We start from the raw sequence: 20,800 nt of genomic DNA, 5'->3' as shown, positions 1-20,800 counted from the left end.
CAGTTGACAAATGAATTTGACTGGTTGTTTATGTTCAACGCTAGCTTGAGGACTTTCTGTCAGGGCGTGTTTTGTCTTAATCAAAAAACACTTTCCAACCAATGCAATTACAACGTGGCCTTGCAGTCCGCCTCGGAGTACGGACGTCAAAAAGCAAGTGCAAAAACACACATAAGGTAACAAGGATGAAGACAGATGTGATAACAACCACTTTTGCGTACTTTTAAAATCATTTCTTATGAAGTTCCCATTCACAATATACAGTATATGAATATTTGTTTATGTAGTGATTAAGAGGAAGAAATGTTCACCTCAAGGTGATCTTTTCACTTTAAGCTGCAACATTTTTCCGTTTGTCTATTATCTTTTTTTTAGCTCCTCCAAATAAATCAGTCCTACCATCTGTGAAGGTCCAACTTCAGAGATTGCAACACGAAGACAAACATACAACACACAAAAGTCTGTTTAACTACATATTTTTTGTATATACTGTATAAAAGTGTATTGTATGGAAAATTAGGCCAAGTATCATGGAATTAGAGATGATGTAAATTGAACAAACACCCCCGCATTTAGATTCAGTCAAGAGTTGGTATTAGTAAAATATCATCTCATAATACAGTACTAATAAAAATGATATGATAACAATTGTATTCCAAAGCAAATGTATGTAGTGCACATATTGCACGGAACAGTGACGCGCCGTGCCCCTGCACACAGGTGGCCATTAAAATACTTTGATCTCCACTGCTTTCATTCAGCAGGAATCTCATGTCATCAGGTTGTCTGACAAGCCTGTAGGCTGCTGCGCTTACCTTTTAATGGGCACACTCACGTTAACAATATGACACCAATACAGTAGATAAGAGGGATGGATGCGTGAAGACGTGACCAAAAAAAAAAAAAAAAACCTGAAACTTCCAGATGAGGCTGTTTCCCTTTTGGTATTTGATCATTTCAAATAATGCAAATGTATTTTAAAGGATAACACTAAATATATCAAAAAGCTAACCTGACGGAGAACAGGGCTGTTTATTTCTCACTTTTTTTTTTTTTTAAATATACAGTGAATTGAAAGTTTTTCGTTTACTCGTGCTTTATCATTCAAATATAAATTCCCAGTGCTCAAGCCAGTCATTCCTAATTACTTTTAGCAGCCTAGCTACCAAAGAGCTTGTTTGCACTGCAAATTATATGACTAAAATTATCCAGGATTGGAAGAATACTAATGAGAAGTACAAATATGTAATTTGAAAGAAACTCGGATCAGATAACAGCCTCATTAATTGCAGCTTTATAAGCGTGCCTCCCCGAATGAGCAAATGTGACAAAAGGTGACTCAGTCTGAGGCGCATCTCCACCCATTCAACTTTATTTACCTATAACTTTATAGGATGAACAACTAAGCTGCTCTTGTCAAAGAAAAGAGAAAATCCCTGATGTTGCTTTGCTGTTTAAAAGAACTCTTAAGTCCATTTTTTTCCCCCCACTGGCAAGACTTCAAACAAGCCGCTTCAACAGGTCTGGGCTCATATCTTATTATCAACACTCACAGATGAGCTGCAGTGAAGAGGAAGCAAAGAGAGAGACAAAGAAATATAGCAAAAGGGAGAAAAGCGTGGGAGAGGCTGTATTAAAAAAAAGAATATAAAATTGCAATAAATGATGTTGTGTCTATATTTTCTTTCACACAAGAATAGTCTATTAAACTCCAAAGACATAATGTTAGGAAGATAAAGACAGGTGCAAAAACAGTGTTTGAATTAATTACATTTTTAATAACGGTTCATTTCGCTTTTAATCACTCCGCTTTTTAACGAAGAATGAAAATATGATTAAATGACATGTATTATAACAGCATTTATAAATGAAAGTGAAATTCTAGTCATTAAATAACTTTACTTAAGAGACTAAAAATGACAGCAATAATCCAATTTGATTTGATTTAATCTAACCTAATCTAGTCTCTGAATGAGTGAGCCCAACATGCACGTTTCATTTCAACCTTTATTTAGCAAGGTAGACCTCATTGAGATTATAAATCTCTTTTACAAGAGTGTCCTACACATGAACTGTCAAAAGCACATCATTGTGAGTCACTTGCTCCCTTAATAATAGATTTGATTAAAGTATGTGACAATAATGTCTTTGGCAGCTCTTGGCTATTTGACAGATTTGTTTTTGCGCATGGAATTATAGTGGTGGGTCAAATGAAAACTTGTCAGGCTAATTTTGAAACCAGACAAACAATCTTGACTGAAGCCTGTGTTTATTTTGGTCAAATGTTCATTTCTTTGCGGGCGGTGGGAGCGGGGGTGAATGGAGCGGTTAGAGTTGCGTCTCAGGTCAGTTTTTGTTGGCTCGTCAAGTGTAAAAGGCTTTAGGCAATTTCATTGACCGTCAAGTAATCACACATTTTGGGCTTTTTCCGTTCCTGTACAATTACATAATGTATTGATATTATGGCAATATCATTAATACATTGTATATTTTTGTAAATCGGAATCCTGGGGAGAAACGATATTTCTTTAGCCCCCAAAATGTATTATAATGTATGTAATTAGAATACTTAATAATCTCATGACATATTCCATATGAACTTCCTGATTAACAAATAGAATACATCAAATCCAGGAACAACTCCGCAATGCACTTTGTTTTTCTGTCTGCATCATGCTATCCTCGCCTTATCCAACCAGGCCTGGTAATTAAAGCTATTCATCAGCTCCAAACAGCCAATTAACAGTCCTTCAGCACAACAAGGCAACGCACGAATCGATACAAAACACACGAGGAGATGACCAAGGAAAAGAACAATAAGAATAAGAGGGGCAAAGATGTGAACACATGTCAAAGCTATTAAAAAGGGGCCGTTAACCCCATTACCTACGATCCAGTTATTCTGTTTGGTCTAATTCTTGTTTCAATTATTGTTGATGGTGAACATGTAAAGCTGTTTACAATTATTTTGTTATCTGCTGTGTTCAAATGTTTCATAATTTTTTCTTCAGTTATAAGTTGGAGTATTGAAGTAACACTAAATAAAATGGTATGTTTAAATACAGGTCATATGTTTCTTAAACACTAATGATAGTGCTTGTTTGCAAATAAGAGGCATTTGTCCCCTTAATTTACTAATTCATTTTTCTAAAGCATCTTTATAAGTAAAACTATGGTATATGAATCTTAAGAGTATAAAATGTATGGAAACAAATCAGGATGAAAACCCATGAATCGTTCCAACTTAAGTGATGTGTTATTTTTCATATTTTACAAGAAAGATGTTAGAGTTGCACAATAATAGCGGACAGTCTATAACAGCCCTTTTTTTTTTAAAATACCTCCACTTTACCACAATATGGCATTGATCTACTAATTAGCCTCCAGTGAAACAATCAATACCAAACTCAACATCTCATTCAACTCAAAAAAAAAAAAAAAAAGCAAAACTATTTAAGGTGCTTAAAAGTTAGTATCCAAAGATGAAATGTCAACAGGACGATTAAAACAGATGTGAAAACAAGGCTTATTTTAGCTAAAAACACATAAAACATAATGGTAAAATGCATGATATAATTTTCTTGCTTGTCATCACATTTCATTCTTACACACACACACACACGACAAACAAATAAAACCACACCTGAACTTAAGACTGAATGCATCACTTTCCCCTCCTGGTGTGGCCCAATTTTGTAACTCCGCTATAAAGAGAACAAAGCGCAACAGGAGAGAACCTCCAGTGGCCCTATTTGTTCCTGCCTCGAGTGTGTGTGTGTGTGTGTGTGTGTGTGTGTGTAAGCACTTGTCTTATTCCTCGTCAACTGGTCTAAGCTCATAAAGGCACAGCCATGAACCTAATGTATCATATGTCACAAAACGCTAAGTGAAGATGCACAAAGGCTGTTAAGTGGGAAGTTCCCACTGGGAGCTCTTATTAAAAGTGCATATAATATGTGAAACGCTATTATGAACCAAAACAAATTTTTGGAACAAACATAAACAAAATATTGTACAAACCGAATAAAAGATTAAAGAGTAACAACTGTAATAAAAATCTGCAATATTGCGGAACCATCAAGCAAGAACCGCGATGTAGCGGAGGATTACTGTATCTGTATTCCGTGATGAGAAGTTGCAGGGACTCATTGTTCCAGGGCTGGGACTCATTGTTTCCGTAACATGTCCATCCCGGGACTCACATACAGTGGGTACGGAAAGTATTCAGACCCCCTTAAATTATTCCCTCTGTGGCCCAATTTTGTAACTCCGCTATAAAGAGAACAAAGCGCAACAGGAGAGAACCTCCAGTGGCCCTATTTGTTCCTGCCTCGAGTGTGTGTGTGTGTGTGTGTGTGTGTGTGTGTAAGCACTTGTCTTATTCCTCGTCAACTGGTCTAAGCTCATAAAGGCACAGCCATGAACCTAATGTATCATATGTCACAAAACGCTAAGTGAAGATGCACAAAGGCTGTTAAGTGGGAAGTTCCCACTGGGAGCTCTTATTAAAAGTGCATATAATATGTGAAACGCTATTATGAACCAAAACAAATTTTTGGAACAAACATAAACAAAATATTGTACAAACCGAATAAAAGATTAAAGAGTAACAACTGTAATAAAAATCTGCAATATTGCGGAACCATCAAGCAAGAACCGCGATGTAGCGGAGGATTACTGTATCTGTATTCCGTGATGAGAAGTTGCAGGGACTCATTGTTCCAGGGCTGGGACTCATTGTTTCCGTAACATGTCCATCCCGGGACTCACATACAGTGGGTACGGAAAGTATTCAGACCCCCTTAAATTATTCCCTCTGTGGCCCAATTTTGTAACTCCGCTATAAAGAGAACAAAGCGCTACAGGAGAGAACCTGCAGTGGCCCTATTTCTCACCATCTTGGAGTCCTTAAGGTGTTTTTGTTTTTTTTTGCAAACTCCATGTGGGCTTCATGTGTCTTGCACTGAGGAGAGGCTTCCGTCGGGCCACTCTGCCATAAAGCCCTGACTGCAGTGATGGTTGACTTTCTAGAACTTTCTCCCATCTCCCGACTGCATCTCTGGAGCTCAGCTACAGTGATCTTTGGGTTCTACTTTACCTCGCTCACCAAGGCTCTTCTCCCTGGATTGCTCAGTTTGGCCTGACGGCAAGCTCTAGGAAAGGTTCTGGTCGTCCCAAACGTCTTCCATTTAAGGATTATGGAGGCCACTGTGTTCTTAGGAACCTTAAGTGCAGCAGAATATTTTTTTGTAACCTTGGCCAGATCTGTGCCTTGCCACAATTCTGTTTCTGAGCTCTTCAGGCAGTTCCTTTGACCTCATATATAGACAGGGGTGTGGCTTTCCTAATTAAGTCCAATCAGTATAATCAAACACAGCTGGACTCCAATGAAGGTGTAGAACCATCAGCAAAAATTTCAACAATTCCGTTTATTTTCTGTCAATATGGGGTGCTGTGTGTACATTAATGAGTGAAAAAAATAACGTAAATGATTTTAACAAATGGCTGCAATCTAACAAAGAGTGAAAGATTGAAGGGGGTCTGAAAACTTTCCGTACCCACTGTAGTCTCAAGTGTGAAACGATCTATGGAATCCATTGCACACACGACAAATAACCTTTACCTACCATTAAAAAAGTGGGAAAGTAGAGGTCAGATTTTTTTTTGTAACCTTCCATCATGAAAATTGAAAAATTCAAGATTTACACGGTCAGTCATAACTTCTAAAATCCCTGAAAAATCCAATAATCTCGTGCAATTCTAAATTAAATTACAGCATTCATTTCTATGCTCATTTTTATTGTACATACATAAGTGCAGGTGTGGGGAGTAAGTGCCTGTTGACTCATACAAAAAGCAGATGTTGTTGTCAGACTGTTGTTACTCGACTGCTGGTGTTTACCCACACGGATTAACAGAGACACGCACCTATACCTCTACATCAATTTTCGGATAACACTATCCCATTGAGGATACTTTATTCATAACTCAGAATTATTGCATAATAAACTTTGATTTATTTTTCTTTTACAAGTGATTAACTTGGACAAATGAGTGGCAAGCAGAACTTATTAAAGTTACATTGGCCATGTCCTTGCAGAAATGTTTTATACAGGTGTTGCATTACAAACGACATGCACGCTATAACATTACGTTATTGAAACAAGACTTTCTGGGAACTGTAGCGAGGATGAAAGTTTTATAATACTCAATTTTCACAATTCGCAAGTGGGGAGAGCAGCTTTTTCTATAACTTCTCTGTATGCTATTATATCCTTACGTACAGAAGCAATGTTTTTGCAAATGCTTTCTTGTTTTTTTCTTCTTTATTTTGTTAACCTCAACTAATATGTGGTAGTTAGGAATAACTATCGGAGCACTTGGTATTTTCTTCTCCTTTTCCTCAAAGCGCTATAGCTGGTATTTAGCACAAATATGTTCTACTGGCTAAATCAGTGTTACAGCAGGAGTTAAAAGGCCCACCTGCTGCTTGAAATAGACCTCACAACCTGCAAACAGAATCTGGATTCACTTCAATCTTTTATAACGATAATAAACACGTATTATTCAGTGAAAGTAAAAAGGTGAATGTTTCATATCCAATTACCAAATTGAAGGCGTGAGTAGTTTTAAAACCTAAACATTAATACAGGGCATCGCTTCTAGCCAGTTTTACCAAATCTAAAACAAAATATATTAATGATTTCAACACTGATGATTGCCATGTAAGGGTGGATTAGCAACAGTAGAGGTACAGAAACAGAGAGAAAAAAAAATGTTGTGAACATGTAAACACGTCTATGCACAGTGAGCGATAAGCTCGCCACAGTGTGTTTAATGAAAAGCTGGAGTGCCTAACAAAGAAAACCAATGTAGTTTGCGTCTCTCAAGGCAAAGTGAATTAATCCTGCAGATATTGGCTGAGTTATTTGGCTGTCTTAGCATTGTGTGTGCAACTCTGTGATAAAGTGATAAACAGGGATTTAAATGGAAAGGGTGAAAGGAACAACCAACCACACAACATGCACAACATCAGCCAGATAAATAAGTACAGGAGCTGGATCAGTCATCTGTCCCTCGTCTTTTAGTGTGCACGAAAATAGAGGTCCAATCACAAGCAGTGAGGAATTCCTCTGACAGCACAGACACAAAGAAGTAACAAAAGTTAAAGCTGTTTCTGTCAATAGCTTGAGACAATGTGTCTGAATTTCCATATAGATTGTAATGATTTTTCTTGAAGCAGGCTTCAAATGTCTAAAGATTAGCTGAGCTAAGCAATCAGGGACAGCGAAACAATTAGGCAAATGAGGCTGCATTCATAATAAACCTTTATGCCTACTTGGCCGACACGCGTCCACTTGTAGGCTGGGAGCAATTAGACTGCTGGTGGCATTGTTCCAACGGTTTTACCCTTTTAAACCGACAATACAGCAGAATCTGAGGCTGTACAGTTGTAAATTGGACCAAAATTTTTGTGTAAAATTTTTTTTTCAATGACGTTTTGGTGACACTTTAAAAAAAAAAAAAAAAAAAAAAACTTTAAAAAAATGGAGGAGCCTCAACAAATAAAGTTCAGAGAAAGACAGAAGAAAGGAAGAATATACACTGCAACATACATGATTTTGAATAACGAAGAACCGTCGCACAAACTAGACAATCGCAAAAAAGAAATAAAAAGAATAAATACAGTCGGTGACCGATACTGTACCTGCACACGTAGCGATTGAATCTCGCACATAAAGTATACCAACTCACTGCACCGGAATAACTGCAACTCCTGGTGTTCTTATTGGAAAACTAATTTGTGGGCCACCACATACAGTGGCTACCGAAAGTTTTCAGACCCCCTTAAATCTTTCACTCTTTGTTATATTGCAGCCATTTGTTAAAATAATTGAAGTACATTTTTTTTCTCAATGTACACACAGCACCCCATATTGACAGAAAAAAAACGGAATTTTTGAAATTTTTGCTCATGATTCTACACCTTCATTGGAGTCCAGCTGTGTTTGATTATACTGATTGGACTGATTAGGAAAGTCACACACCTGTCTATATAAGAAGACCTTACAGCTCACAGTGCATGTCAGAGCAAATGAGAATCATGAGGTCAAAGGAACTGCCTGAAGAGCTCAGAAACAGAATTGTGGCAAGGCAGAGATCTGGCCAAGGTTTCAAAAAATATTCTGCTGCACTTAAGGTTCCTAAGAGCACAGTGGCCTCCATAATCCTGAAATGGAAGACGTTTGGGACGACCAAAACCCTTCCTAGAGCTGGCCGTCCGGCCAAACTGAGCAATTGGGGGAGAAGTGCCTTAGTGAGAGAGGTAAAGAAGAACCCAAAGATCACTGTGGCTGAGCTCCAAAAATGTAGTTGGGAGATGGGAGAAAGTTCTAGAAACTCAACCATCACTGAAGCCCTCCACCAGTCGAGGCTTTATGGCAGAGTAGCTCGACGGAAGCCTCTCCTCAGTGCAAGACACATGAAAGCCCGCATGGAGTTTGCTAAAAAACATCTGAAGGACTCCAAAATGGTGAGAAATAAGATTATCTGGTCTGATGAGACCAAGATAGAAATTGTTGGCCTTAATTCTAAGCGGCATGTGTGGAGAAAACCAGGCACTGCTCATCACCTGTGCAATACAGTCCCAACAGTGAAGCATGGTGGTGGCAGCATCATGCTGCGGGGGTGTTTTTCAGCCGAAGGGACAGGGAGACTGGTTGCAATCGAAGAAAAGCTGAATGCAGCAAAGTATAGGGATATCCTGGATGAAAACCTTCTCCAGAGCGCTCAGGACCTCAGACTGGGCCGAAGGTTCACCTTCAAATAAGACAATGACCTAAGCACACAGCTAAAATAATGAAGGAGTGGCTTCAGAACAACTCCGTGACTGTTTTTGAATGGTCCAGCCAGATCCATCTTAAACCCAATTGAGCATCTCTGGAGAGACCTGAAAATGGCTGCCCACCAACGTTCACCATCCGACCTGACAGAACTGGCATAGGAGCCCCAAATCCAGGTGTGAAAAACTTGTTGCATCATTCCCAAAAAGACTCATGGCTGTATTATCTCAAAAGGGTGCTTCTATTAAATACTGAACAAAGGGTCTGAATACTTATTGACACGAATAGAGAGTGGCTGGATCCAAGAGCAGTCGGAGGCAGATGCGAAAGGATGAATAGTTTATTGATGAAAGGTAATGGCGGTAGTCCTAGGTGGGTTGGCAGGCGGCGGTGTGGACAGGTGGCAGGCAGTGGTGAGGACTGGCGGATGGCTTGGCGGCAGGAATTACGTGGATCAGGAACATGGGGGGAAAACACACTGGAACAAGGAGACACAGGAGTCAAAAAGGGAACGAGGAATAGGGTGACTCACGGGAGGTAAATGGGCCATGGTACCACTGAAAGTAACTGCAATACTGCGGCGAGGAGTTCAGGGTGCAGGTGGAGACAGGCTTAGGCAACGAGACGTGGAAGTTTGGGTGAATTTTCAAGGACAGTGGAAGCTTCAACCGGACGGAAGTGGGATTGATGATTTTGGTAATCGGGAAAGGACCAATGAAACGAGGAGTGAGCTTACGGGATTCAGTCTGAAGTGGGAGCTTGTGAGAAGAAAGCCAGAGAGATTTGCCCACCTTGTATTTGGGCGTCAGGGAGCGATGACGGTCCGCAAGCTGTTTGTTGCGTTCAGCGGACCGGGTCAATGCCGCACGGACGTCATTCCATACAGCCTGGATCTGCTGGAGATGATCCTTGACTGCGGGGACTGCCACTGCATTTCTGGCCAAGCAGTATCTTTCATTCAAATATTTACTGTAATTATGAGTTTAGTGCTGCATTTGCAGCAGTTTACGGCACGTTCCGACTTACAAATTCAGGCTACGTTGCTATCATAGGAATGGAAATCTGTCGTAAAACTGAAGATCCCTTCCAATCAGACTTTAGACTGCTGTTGTTGAGATGATTCTTTTTTTTTTTCCCAGTTTAATTTCACTCGTATTTTTCTGCATTATATGTCATCTCTTGCCTACTTATTGAAAGCTACAAGGACAATACAATGAAGCAGCACTGTGTGGCCACACAGATTAGAATCCCAGAAAACCGGTTGCAAGTGAAGTCACGGCTCTCATTTGCGTTTCGTCATTTGCAGCGCCGTACATGCGTACGTGTGTTTCATAAGTCCCTCTTGTGTAAGCTTGACAGATTGAGCAAAATGTATACATGTCTATAGAACTCTGCTGTGCAACAGGAAAAGAAGAGACAAGCATGTCTTTGGCAAACAGCATCGCAATGTGGGCGGAATATCATTGCAGACGCGCACACCAGATTTTAATTAACATGCGAGAGGACTGGGGACAGTCAGTGGCATTGTTATCTCATGCCAATATTCTGAAGATGGTGTGACCTATTGGACACTTTTTAATGATAACACTGAAATAGACGTGGACAGACAAGCAAATAGAATGTGGAAAGAAAACAAACCACTGAACCCAATACATGTTTTGTCTCTTTCCGTTGCCGCTTTTGTCTACTCAAGTAGTACATTAATTAACAGGAAAAACGAGGAAAAAAGTGTGGCGAGCAAACGTCAAGTTTGACAAAGACAGAGGTTAGCTTTTCGCAACATTATAAACCAGTAGCTTGGAAAAATCCTTCAGCAAATAAACACAATTAGGATCCCCAAGTGGGGAGGGGGAATAATGGAAAAAAATATATTAAAAGTGATCTGTTGGGGAGAGAGAGAGAGACCCGTTAGACTAATTAACTTTTTCCATTTTTTTTGTTTATTCCTTCTTTGTGACAAATGCTAATAACGTCAATGTTAGCGGGAAAACTGGAAGTTCACAAAAACTGGTAGGAGGGTGAATTTATTGTGTGCAATTAAGTTATATTTTCCACGAACGCTCATTCATCGTAACTCCCCCTACCTACTTCCTTTATTCCAATTGAATTTTTTTTATATTTTGCACTGCCTCTCTCTTTTTGCCTTCCCTGGTGGGGCTGAGCAGGTGCAACGGTCCATGTTGACAGCTTGTCCCTTCTCTCTAGCTGCAAGGCAAACTGTCACTCTTGTCATTCAGGCCTATGCACACAGCACGGAAAATGGATGCGGCATCTGTATATGTATGTTCTCAGGAGATTATGATGGCGCACAGTGACAGGGTCAAGGGGCACTGTAAGCACTGCGAGAACCAGCTGAACGCGTGCACTGCACATTCACCCGGGCATGCGTCTCACAACTCACAACACGGCAGGGCCAAGCCTTCAGGGGCAAAAAAAAAACAAAAACAAAAAAACTTTAAATTAAAATAAAAAAAAGAAGAAAATCAAGAGAAAATGAATGGTGTTAGTCTGTGTATTGTGTTTTTACACAATTTATACAACCTTGCAGTATGTCTGTGCTCAGCAAAAGCACATTTTCTCTGGAGTACCTAGAAATTGATGTGAGCAGCACCAGCAAGCATATTAATCTCATCTTTAGCTGAAACAAGACGACATTATTCCTAAGACTATCATATAATCACATGCATCAGTTCAACAAGAAACAGCTTTTTTGTTTGTTTGTTTCATTATCTTTCTCAATGCAGGCATGCTGACATAGTGAGAGTACAAAATGGTAAAAAAAAAAAAAAAAAAATAGATACAACTATTGGGATTGCACAAAAAATACATACTTGAGTCCCACAAAAGTTTGTAAAAGGGTGGCACATGAGCCCAAAAAGAAAACATTAAATTTTGGATTTGGACAGGTGTAAATAAATGAATACATTTTTCGATGTCAAAACCGTAACACCTGTTTCTTTGGTTGTCCTCCAAGAAACAGTAATCAACCAGCCAATTAAAACACCCAAAACAATTCAAGAAGTCATAATTCCCTAACTGTTAGCGATCTGTGCTCTACTGAGTGTCAGTGCGTAGTTTAAAAAAAAATAATTCCCTACTTTAAGCTCGTGACAACCAGCTGACCACATACATCAAACCCTGTTTATTCTATAGTTATTTAAGATAATACTTGCAAAGTTGACTGCCTTACTCGAAAACACGAGAAAAAAAACACACACAATCTACAAATGAATGATCCAGGACTAATCTCTGAAATACGGCGGCTTTAGACAGAAAACACTGCAATATTATGTATTCTAAAACAACACACTGAACAGTGGGGCATCATTGAGAGTTCACTGTAAACACTACTGAGCGTGCGTGTGGAGGTGTGTGCATGCGCGTGTGTGGTGCAGGGCACTGGCCCTAGACAAAGTGCTGTGCCAGGCTTCTGCCCACCGGTCTTTTCATTGCTGATGGATGGGCCGAGTTCAGCACCATCTGGCTACAGGATACTTCGCATTAATCATTGCAAACACACACAGAGGCACACCCACTCGCAACGTTTCTCTTAAAATACACCCGGGGGGTGGGGTGGGGGGGTTGAGTGTTTAACACTGTATGTACATATTCATAAAAATGTATACTCTCTTGTCATATTTTCAAATTAAACACTTTAACTGAGATCAACTATATGACAGGAAAATACAAAGCCCAATAAAGAAGGAAGCTAATATTTCATTAACCCAATTGAGTGGCAATATAAGTCTGTATTGAAGGTTGACATTTACCTCTCTCGTGATTTCTCATTAGCCATGGGAGGTTAAGACACAACTTTGGCAATAAAACAACAATTAGTTCATTGAAAAAACATTCTTTCATTTAGGGTTGTAGCCCGCAGCTTTGAAACAATAAAGGCCCACATACAAAACAGCCTCCCCGCAACTCAGTCTTTATTAATGACCTTTTCCTACATCGCCGAATGCATATTAGCAGTAATAGCCGTAAAGATGCAGACTTCTCGCTACCCTTTATATACATGCTTTCTCGCTGTTACACGTGTACACAGACAGCACACTAATGTGAACTCACAAAACCTTCTCTAAACCATAAGCTGAAAGGCCAGGCACCCATTGGATTCAAACTTAATAGGAGGGCTACTGTCAGACTAACAGCGATATGGTCTTAATAAAAACAGATTTTCATCCGCATTTCCTCAGTGAATGGACATAGGCAAGGACGGGCAGACCTTGGTGGATCTGGGAGGACTCATGCTTGGCATTAGATCTTTTTAGCAAATTATATCTCACAGCTATCTTGACTTGTAATGCACAGGGATTTGTTTTGCACGTCTACAATCTCTGGAGATGGAAAAAGAATTACATGAGCATTCTGGGATTTATCGGAAACTGTGTAATAGTAGATTTGTGAAATCATTTTAGTGAAAGAAGGATTGGACTAGTGTTCCTGGGTTGTGTTTGAAATCAGAGTTGCACTGTTCAGATGCAGTGTCTATTTTTAATAGTATTTTGGAATTCCACCTCGTAAGAAGAGGAGTTCTCTCTGTGTGCTGTAAAGCTTTCCACAAAAAGAGAGCAATAATCATCCAGATTTTCCACATCATTTAGTTGATGGTGCCTCGGTATTGAACACAATACTAACTGCATCACTGAATTCAGTAAGGCTCGATCACCATACCGCATAGTTAAATGCTGAGCATCAAGCTCCGAGGAAAATGGGGCCCCATTGTAATCAGGAGCCTAAACTTAACATGCTTTCATCCACAAGATTGGTGACAAGAGATGATCCCTATTAAGTGTAAAACTCAATCATCACGGTCCATGAATGATGACTGACAACTTCTGATGTCAAGTGAGGGGCTTCTTCGGAGGCGCATGCTGAAGATGAAAGATGAAAGTGCGTACTGATGGAGAAAAAAAAAGACAAATACAGTCTTACCTTGTGGTCATAAGGGTTGTAGGAGTGAAATAGTTGCGATAGTTCTTTTGTCCGTTGTTTCTTCTGTGATTGCAAACAGAGATGGAATGGAAGGTTAGACAGATACACATACACTTTAAACAAATGAAAAATCAAAGTCTAGATTAAATTGTTCCACTCTAGTAAGCCAGCGCGGTCTAATTTAAGGTAAAAACACAGCCTATGGTTTGAAGATGTGAGACGTGATACATCTCGACTTATTAACTTGTGAGGTCACTTGAGCAGACGGAGGAAAATCATTATGGCTAACAGCAACGTCCTCAGTCATTTATTATCTCTGGGAAATATAAAATGAAGACTGGAAATTAAGCTAGCAGGTTTTGGGCTTGGGGATGGAAAAAAAAAAAAATCCCTTTATGTGATGGAGGACAGCACACAAAATGGGGGGTGTGGCCTCAATACCCTTACATGAAGTTGTGTTCTGTATGTGTGGGAGTGAGTGATGCACTGCAGGCCATCAATTTGATTGTGCAAGATGCAACCCTATGCACAATCATCCGATCACCTCATCACGCCTCATATTCCTGTGATCACACATTTCATCTTCCCAATGACTACTTTGCAACCCCCCCAATTAATGTTCTTCTGGCTTCGATAATAATTTTCCATGTCCATCTACTTCAGGGTTTATTTTTCTTTCACCTAAATCCCTCTAGCACTCCCAGTCGAGGGGCTGGTCCACCGACTGAAAACCTCTCTCTCTCTCTCTCTCTCAATCTTTTCTTTGGCTTTCCCTCGGTGCCCTTCTTCCTCATCTCCTATATCTCCACACAGGAGGGAAGAACTCATACTTATTCACTCTTCACTGTCTCCCCCAGCATCTCCTCCCCCCTTAGTCAGTGAATCACACTACATGTGCCTGGAGCACCTTAGGTGAGAGCAATCCTCTCATCATCACTGCTTAGAACCATTCTGCCTACTTCTGCCACCCCTTCATCAGGTGTGTGCATGTGTGTGCGTGTGCGCAGCCACAACACAGATATATATATACGCAGGTCAGGGTTTCTTTATCCCCCAGTTTCTCCAATGATATGCACTACATGCAGCAAATTCATACACACACACACACACTAAAGTTGTTGTTCAAATGCACTCATAAAAAGAACACATAAAAATGTAAATAATAGAAGGACATAGAATGAGAAAATGTGCAGAATGTCAACAGAGACTGCAACAATGAACTAAACACAAAATAGTGGAATAATAAAGATTCTCCTCCTTAATAATGTGATCTTGTAAAAGTAATGTGAGACTGTCACAGGCAGACATCCACATTATGACATCCACATTTTCAATTAAACTTGAGGCTCCAGGTAGGATATGCCAGGATATTACATTACATACTTTTTTTTTTTTTTTTAAATGTTGAAATAATTAATTAATTTCACTCTCTAAAACACCATTTCCATCAAATACATGTTTTACATTTTAAAATCACAGGCAAAAAACTCACATTTGCTCCGCTATGATCATAATGGTACTGCACAAGTGCAAAGTTCTAATAATGTAATGTGTGTGTGTGCGCGCACGCATGTGTGTGTACGTTGTGTGTGTAAGTGTGTTGTCTTCAACCCAGAAAACTAAATCTAGCGTGCTGTCAGTGACAACCCGGCAATGCAAAGCCAATGTGTTTATGTGGCTTTGCCATCAATGTGATGGGGAACGATAGTTGTTGCCATGACGTCCATCTGTTGTTGCTGTATCTCGAGACAGATGCTGTGGCTAACAGGAAGTGACATTACACAGATGCCTACACTTACACAGAATACGGGGGCCCACGCTCAAAAATCTCATTTTATGAATAACACAGTATTGTACATGCATGTGTGAAGATGTTGTTGTTTTGTGAGGAATTCTTTTTGTGTGGCTTAATACTGTACGCATGAGGCTGATCTTTTCCGAATTAAGACATTGGCTTTGGTCTTTTCAAACTGACTTTTCAGACATTGCAAGTTAGTAAACCGCAATACAATGTAGATTAATAAAGTGATTATACAGCCTCTCACTGGATCGAGTTATAATTATGTATGTGTGCCCAAAGACTTAACAGGAAAATAACTTGGTTACAATTCTCTGTAGAGAGTTTAGGGTAAACAAATAACCCAATGATGAAATTATAGGACAAAGATTGGAATTTCACATCCCTTTTGGATGCATGTTAAATTGCCCCAATTTTAGGTTGAGTTTGGTGCAATAACTTGCAGCTATAAAAAAAGACTTTCCACACTAAAGTTCGACCGAAAATCCATATTCATATATATATTGACACGTGCGGCACGGTGGATGACTGGTTAGAGCGTCGGCCTCACAGTTCTGAGGACCCGGGTTCAATCCCCGGCCCCGCCTGTGTGGAGTTTGCATGTTCTCCCCGTGCCTGCGTGGGTTTTCTCCGGGCACTCCGGTTTCCTCCCACATCCCAAAAACATGCATGAATTGGAGACTCTAAATTGCCCGTAGGCATGACTGTGAGTGCGAATGGTTGTTTGTTCCTATGTACCCTGCGATTGGCTGGCAATCAGTTCAGGGTGTACCCCGCCTCCTGCCCGATGACAGCTGGGATAGGCTCCAGCACGCCCGCGACCCTAGTGAGGAGAAGCGGCTCAGAAAATGGATGGATGGATATTGACACGTGTTTTACAACCCCAATTCCAATGAAGTTGGGACATTGTGTTAAACATAAATAAAAACTGAATACAATGATTTGCAAATCATATTCAAACAATATTTAATTGAAAACACTACAAAGACAAGATATTTAATGTTCAAACTGACAAACTGTATTGTTTTTATCAAATAATACGTGAGAAAATTGTCGAAAAGTTTCAGGACAATGTTCCTCAACGTACAATTGCAAGGAATTTAGGGATTTCTGCATCTACGGTCCATTACATCATCAAAAGGTTCAGAGAATCTGGAGAAATCACTGCATGTAAGCGGCAAGGCCAAAAACCAACATTGAATGCCCGTGACCTTTGATCCCTCAGGCGGCACTGCATCAAAAACCAACATCAATGTGTAAATTGATGTATTATCACCACTATTATCACCACATGGGCTCAGGAACACTTCAGGAAACCAATGTCAGTAAATACAGTTTGGTGCTACATCCACAAGTGCAACTTGAAACTCTACTATACAAAGCAAAAGCCATTTATCAACAACACCCAGAAACGCCGCTGGATTCTCTGGGCCCGAGCTCATCTAAGATGGACTGATGCAAGGTGGAAAAGTGTCCTGTGGTCCACATTGAAATTGTTTTGGGAAATTGTGGCCATCGTGTCCTCCGGGCCAAAGAGGAAAAGAACCATCCGAACTGTTATGGACGCAAAGTTCAAAAGCCAGCATCTGTGAATGTATGGGGCTGTGTTAGTGCCAATGGCATGGGTAACTTACACATCTGTGAAGCCACTATTAATGCTGAAAGGTACATACAGGTTTTGGAGAAACATATGCTGCCATCCAAGCAACGTCTTTTTCATGGACGCCCCTGCTTATTTCAGCAAGACAATGCCAAACCACATTGTGCACATGTTACAACAGCGTAACTTCGTAGTAAAAGAGTGCGGGTACTAGACTGGCCTACCTGCAGTCCAGACCTGTCTCCCATTGAAAATGTGTGGCACATTATGAAGCGTAAAATACAGCTGAAGCTGTACATCAAGCAAGAATGGGAAAGAAGTCCACCTACAAAGCTTCAGCAATTAGTGTCCTCAGTTCCCAAACGTTTATTGAATGTTGTTGAAAGAAAAGGTGATGTAACACAGTGGTAAACATGACCCTGTCCCAGCTGTTTTGGAACGTGTTGCAGCCATAAAATTCTAAGGTAATGATTATTTGCTAAAAACAATAGTGTAGTGTATTCAATTAAATATAGGTTGAACATGATTTGCAAATCATTGTATTCTGTTTTTATTTATGTTTAACACAACGTCCCAACTTCATTGGAATTGGGGTTGTACCTTGTAGAGATTTTGATACAGTGAAGTTGTTGCTTTGGCACATTTGAATAATTGCATGTGAAAGTAAAACCTGAAGGTGAAAACAAAATAAATAAATAAAAAATAATCAAACTCATTAATCATGTGCTAGTCGTACCTGGCCCCAGACAGCAACTTCAGCGTCAGCTCACACTTAATGCTTGTTGCCTCTGGTCAAGTATTATTGGCTCCCATGATATTCATTAGAGAGAAAGCCTTTGCATTTGGGACGGACGAGCATGTGTTTTTGCATGTGTGTGATGGCGGAGATGAATGATGGCAACACTCTGAGAAAGTGCTACTAGTAGCTGGCCAGCTGTTTTACTTGGAGGGCAGCTGCACCAATGCCTCATGGGTAATGAAGTCCTTAACCAATTAGAATCTGGGGAAATTAAAAACACAGTCCCACCAGAGCTACTCATCTCTTTCCCCATCACTTTTTTTCCCCCTTCTCACTCGCTTCGGCAGCTGCTCACTGGAAACTCTTTCTAGCATTCAAACAGACAGCCCAACACACGCAAACACACAGACTCGATTCAGCAAGTCCATTTATTAAGGCTAAGTTCCGGTCACCTGGGGATGATTATGGAGATCCAAGCTAATAGCATTCACATCCTTCTATTCTCTACATGCTGCCATCTATCCCTTTATCCCTGTGGTCTTATTTTCCTTCCATCTGCTTCTGCTCTACGCTCCATGCAGCTTTCTCGCATATATCACAGACTACAATAGGCAATAACTTGCAGATACCACAAAACACCTGGACCTCCTCGCAGCTGGACAGTCTCTAGCTCTCGTGTGTGTGTGTTTTATTTGCGTCACTAATTAGGCAGTTGGCTTGGGCCACTGGCCTAATAGATCAGCCTTTGGTGATTGCCCGAGTTCTGTGCCTTTTCATCTGCTGTTAATGTTAAACAAAACAGTACACTGACTAGATTACGTTTAAGGTCTGAGTTCTTTCTTGCAGTGCCAATATGCATCTAATCATCTAACAATACACAAAAAAGCAAGCACTTTTCAGATTTTTTTTTTTTTTTTTTTACGTGTCTAAATGAGCTGGTATTTATTCACCAAACCTTGATCTAGCTAAGATAAACAGTCTCCAACATTTCTGCTTCGACACATACAGGTCACCCAAAAACAATCCTTCACTCTTTGTATTTTGAATTCTTAGACCACGTCAATTTGACATGTTGCTAATGTTTGTCTAAACTATTGACCAGGCTTCAGGCCACAAGCAAAGAGGCGAGTGCATTTTGAAGGGGCGTGGTGAGCAGTGGCTCATTTGCATGGTGCTACCAGTAGATGTTTAGTGTGTTGTAATTCTTTACACTTTGTGTATTTTGTATTGCGAAACAAATGCATAGTATTTTTGGTTAAAGGGATGGCCGGAAGCCAAATGTCTTCCCCTTCTAGTTTCATCATTGTCGTTTAGGCTCAAATCTTATTAGTCCAATTGAAGGGTGGTGCAGAGCAATGTAAGATTGCATTCTAAGCCCAAATGAACCTCGGCAAGCTTGTTTGGAAGCCGCACTTTTTCTCGGTGGTCTGGACCTGTTGCTTTGTTTCTGTTCGGTTACTGTGTTCACACCTGACTGAACAAACTGCACCAAGGGGAAAAACAAAAAAAAAACACATTGATCTGCCAGAAAAACAACAACAACTGAAAACTAGCATTACATACTGTTGAATTTATTAATTGAAAAGGCAAAATATAAGCTTGCCAATTATCCCACAGCTAATTGATGTGAACTTTCAGCCAATACAGTCGAACAAAGACGGTGAGGTCTATCTAAGTGCACAGTGCCACTCCAGAGCCCAATGGCTCATTCCCCAGTAGGTATTCTTTTCATTCCAATTCCAACTTCTTTTCTACTCGCTTTCGCTCCCTCTTCTCACATCCGCTCCCTACTCCATCTACTACTCCATCCATCCCTCCAGCCCCATGGCTATTCAGCGCACTCGCGTTCCAGACAAACCATCTGGTCCGCTTTATTAATGACTGACCCTTCACGGCCTCAACGTCGCCTAGCTCCCACCAAAGCGTGTGTGTTTGTGTGTGTGTGTGTGTGTGTGTGTAAGAGCAGGTGCATGCTGACAGATGTAATTTTTTTTTTTTTGCAGGTTTGTCCAACAGAAGCAGGTGTAATACTAACACAATGTTTGTTCTTTTGTCACGTAGTAACTGTTAAGTACGCCTTCAATTCAATTTTCATTTAAACGTAGTTGGCCGGTGGCCCATTACTATGAAGTAACCTATTGCATGATTGTAAAAAACAACCGCATCCAAATTATCTGAAAAGTAAGCTATTGCAATAAAGTTTGGAAAAACTCTCATTTTCTTGTAAACCGTTTCTACAAGCTCTGGCATTTTTCCACTGTCTAACTTTCAAAGAGTTGGAGGTAGGGTGTGAAGGGGTGCCTGCTTACATCCAACCCCTGACAATAAGAGTCGGATGAGACCGATCCGACAGAAAGAAAAGCGAGCAAAAAAAGATAAGAAGCGGAGCAGCTGTGCGGTTGCCTGGGGATTGATCCCTCTAAGACGCACTCAGCGTCTCCTCAGAGAATCAAGTGAAGGGGGGGGACAAAGGGAATGACTTATGAAGACGCTCCACATGAAAGAAATGTGTCAACACTTTGATGGTAAAGAGTGAGAGAGTGTAAATGCAAGAGTAGATGGAGCATAACATGCAAGGTTCAGAATAGGAGGTCACGCTGCAGAAAAAAAGGTCAAAAAGTAGCCGAGCTTCAATTTGAAGGTAAGCACAACTGGCATGTTCTGATGGTTAAGTTTCAATTTGAACCTGTTGAATTATGGAGCATGCTAATATTAGCAACCTGGAACTGTTGTGTTAATAGCTTCATGCTCACTAACAAGTCCTCATTTAGTGCTGTAGTTCCTTGCATCTGCTGCTGCAAACAAGATGAAACACTCAAGGCTTCTTTATACTCGCGCGGCGGGCGACCGCGCTGACGTCACTGCGGCTATCCCGCACGCAG

General features: G+C 40.4%; 1 protein-coding gene across 2 annotated transcripts in view; it reads right to left on the bottom strand.

Moving 5' to 3' along the window:
- Positions 1-20,800, bottom strand: part of cdkal1 (CDK5 regulatory subunit associated protein 1-like 1) — a 208,888-nt gene that overhangs the window by 31,151 nt on the left and 156,937 nt on the right. For both annotated transcript variants that reach the window (XM_061776897.1, XM_061776898.1), the window contains exon 12: positions 13,782-13,844. In XM_061776897.1, coding sequence (XP_061632881.1) covers positions 13,782-13,844 — 63 coding nt within the window. The remainder of the gene's footprint in view (positions 1-13,781; positions 13,845-20,800) is intronic.

Source organism: Phyllopteryx taeniolatus, chromosome 6 (genome assembly GCF_024500385.1).
Source record: "Phyllopteryx taeniolatus isolate TA_2022b chromosome 6, UOR_Ptae_1.2, whole genome shotgun sequence".
Classification (NCBI taxonomy): Eukaryota; Metazoa; Chordata; class Actinopteri; order Syngnathiformes; family Syngnathidae; genus Phyllopteryx; species Phyllopteryx taeniolatus.
Note: the sequence above shows the minus strand (reverse complement) of the source record. Positions and strands in the feature narration are given on the sequence as shown.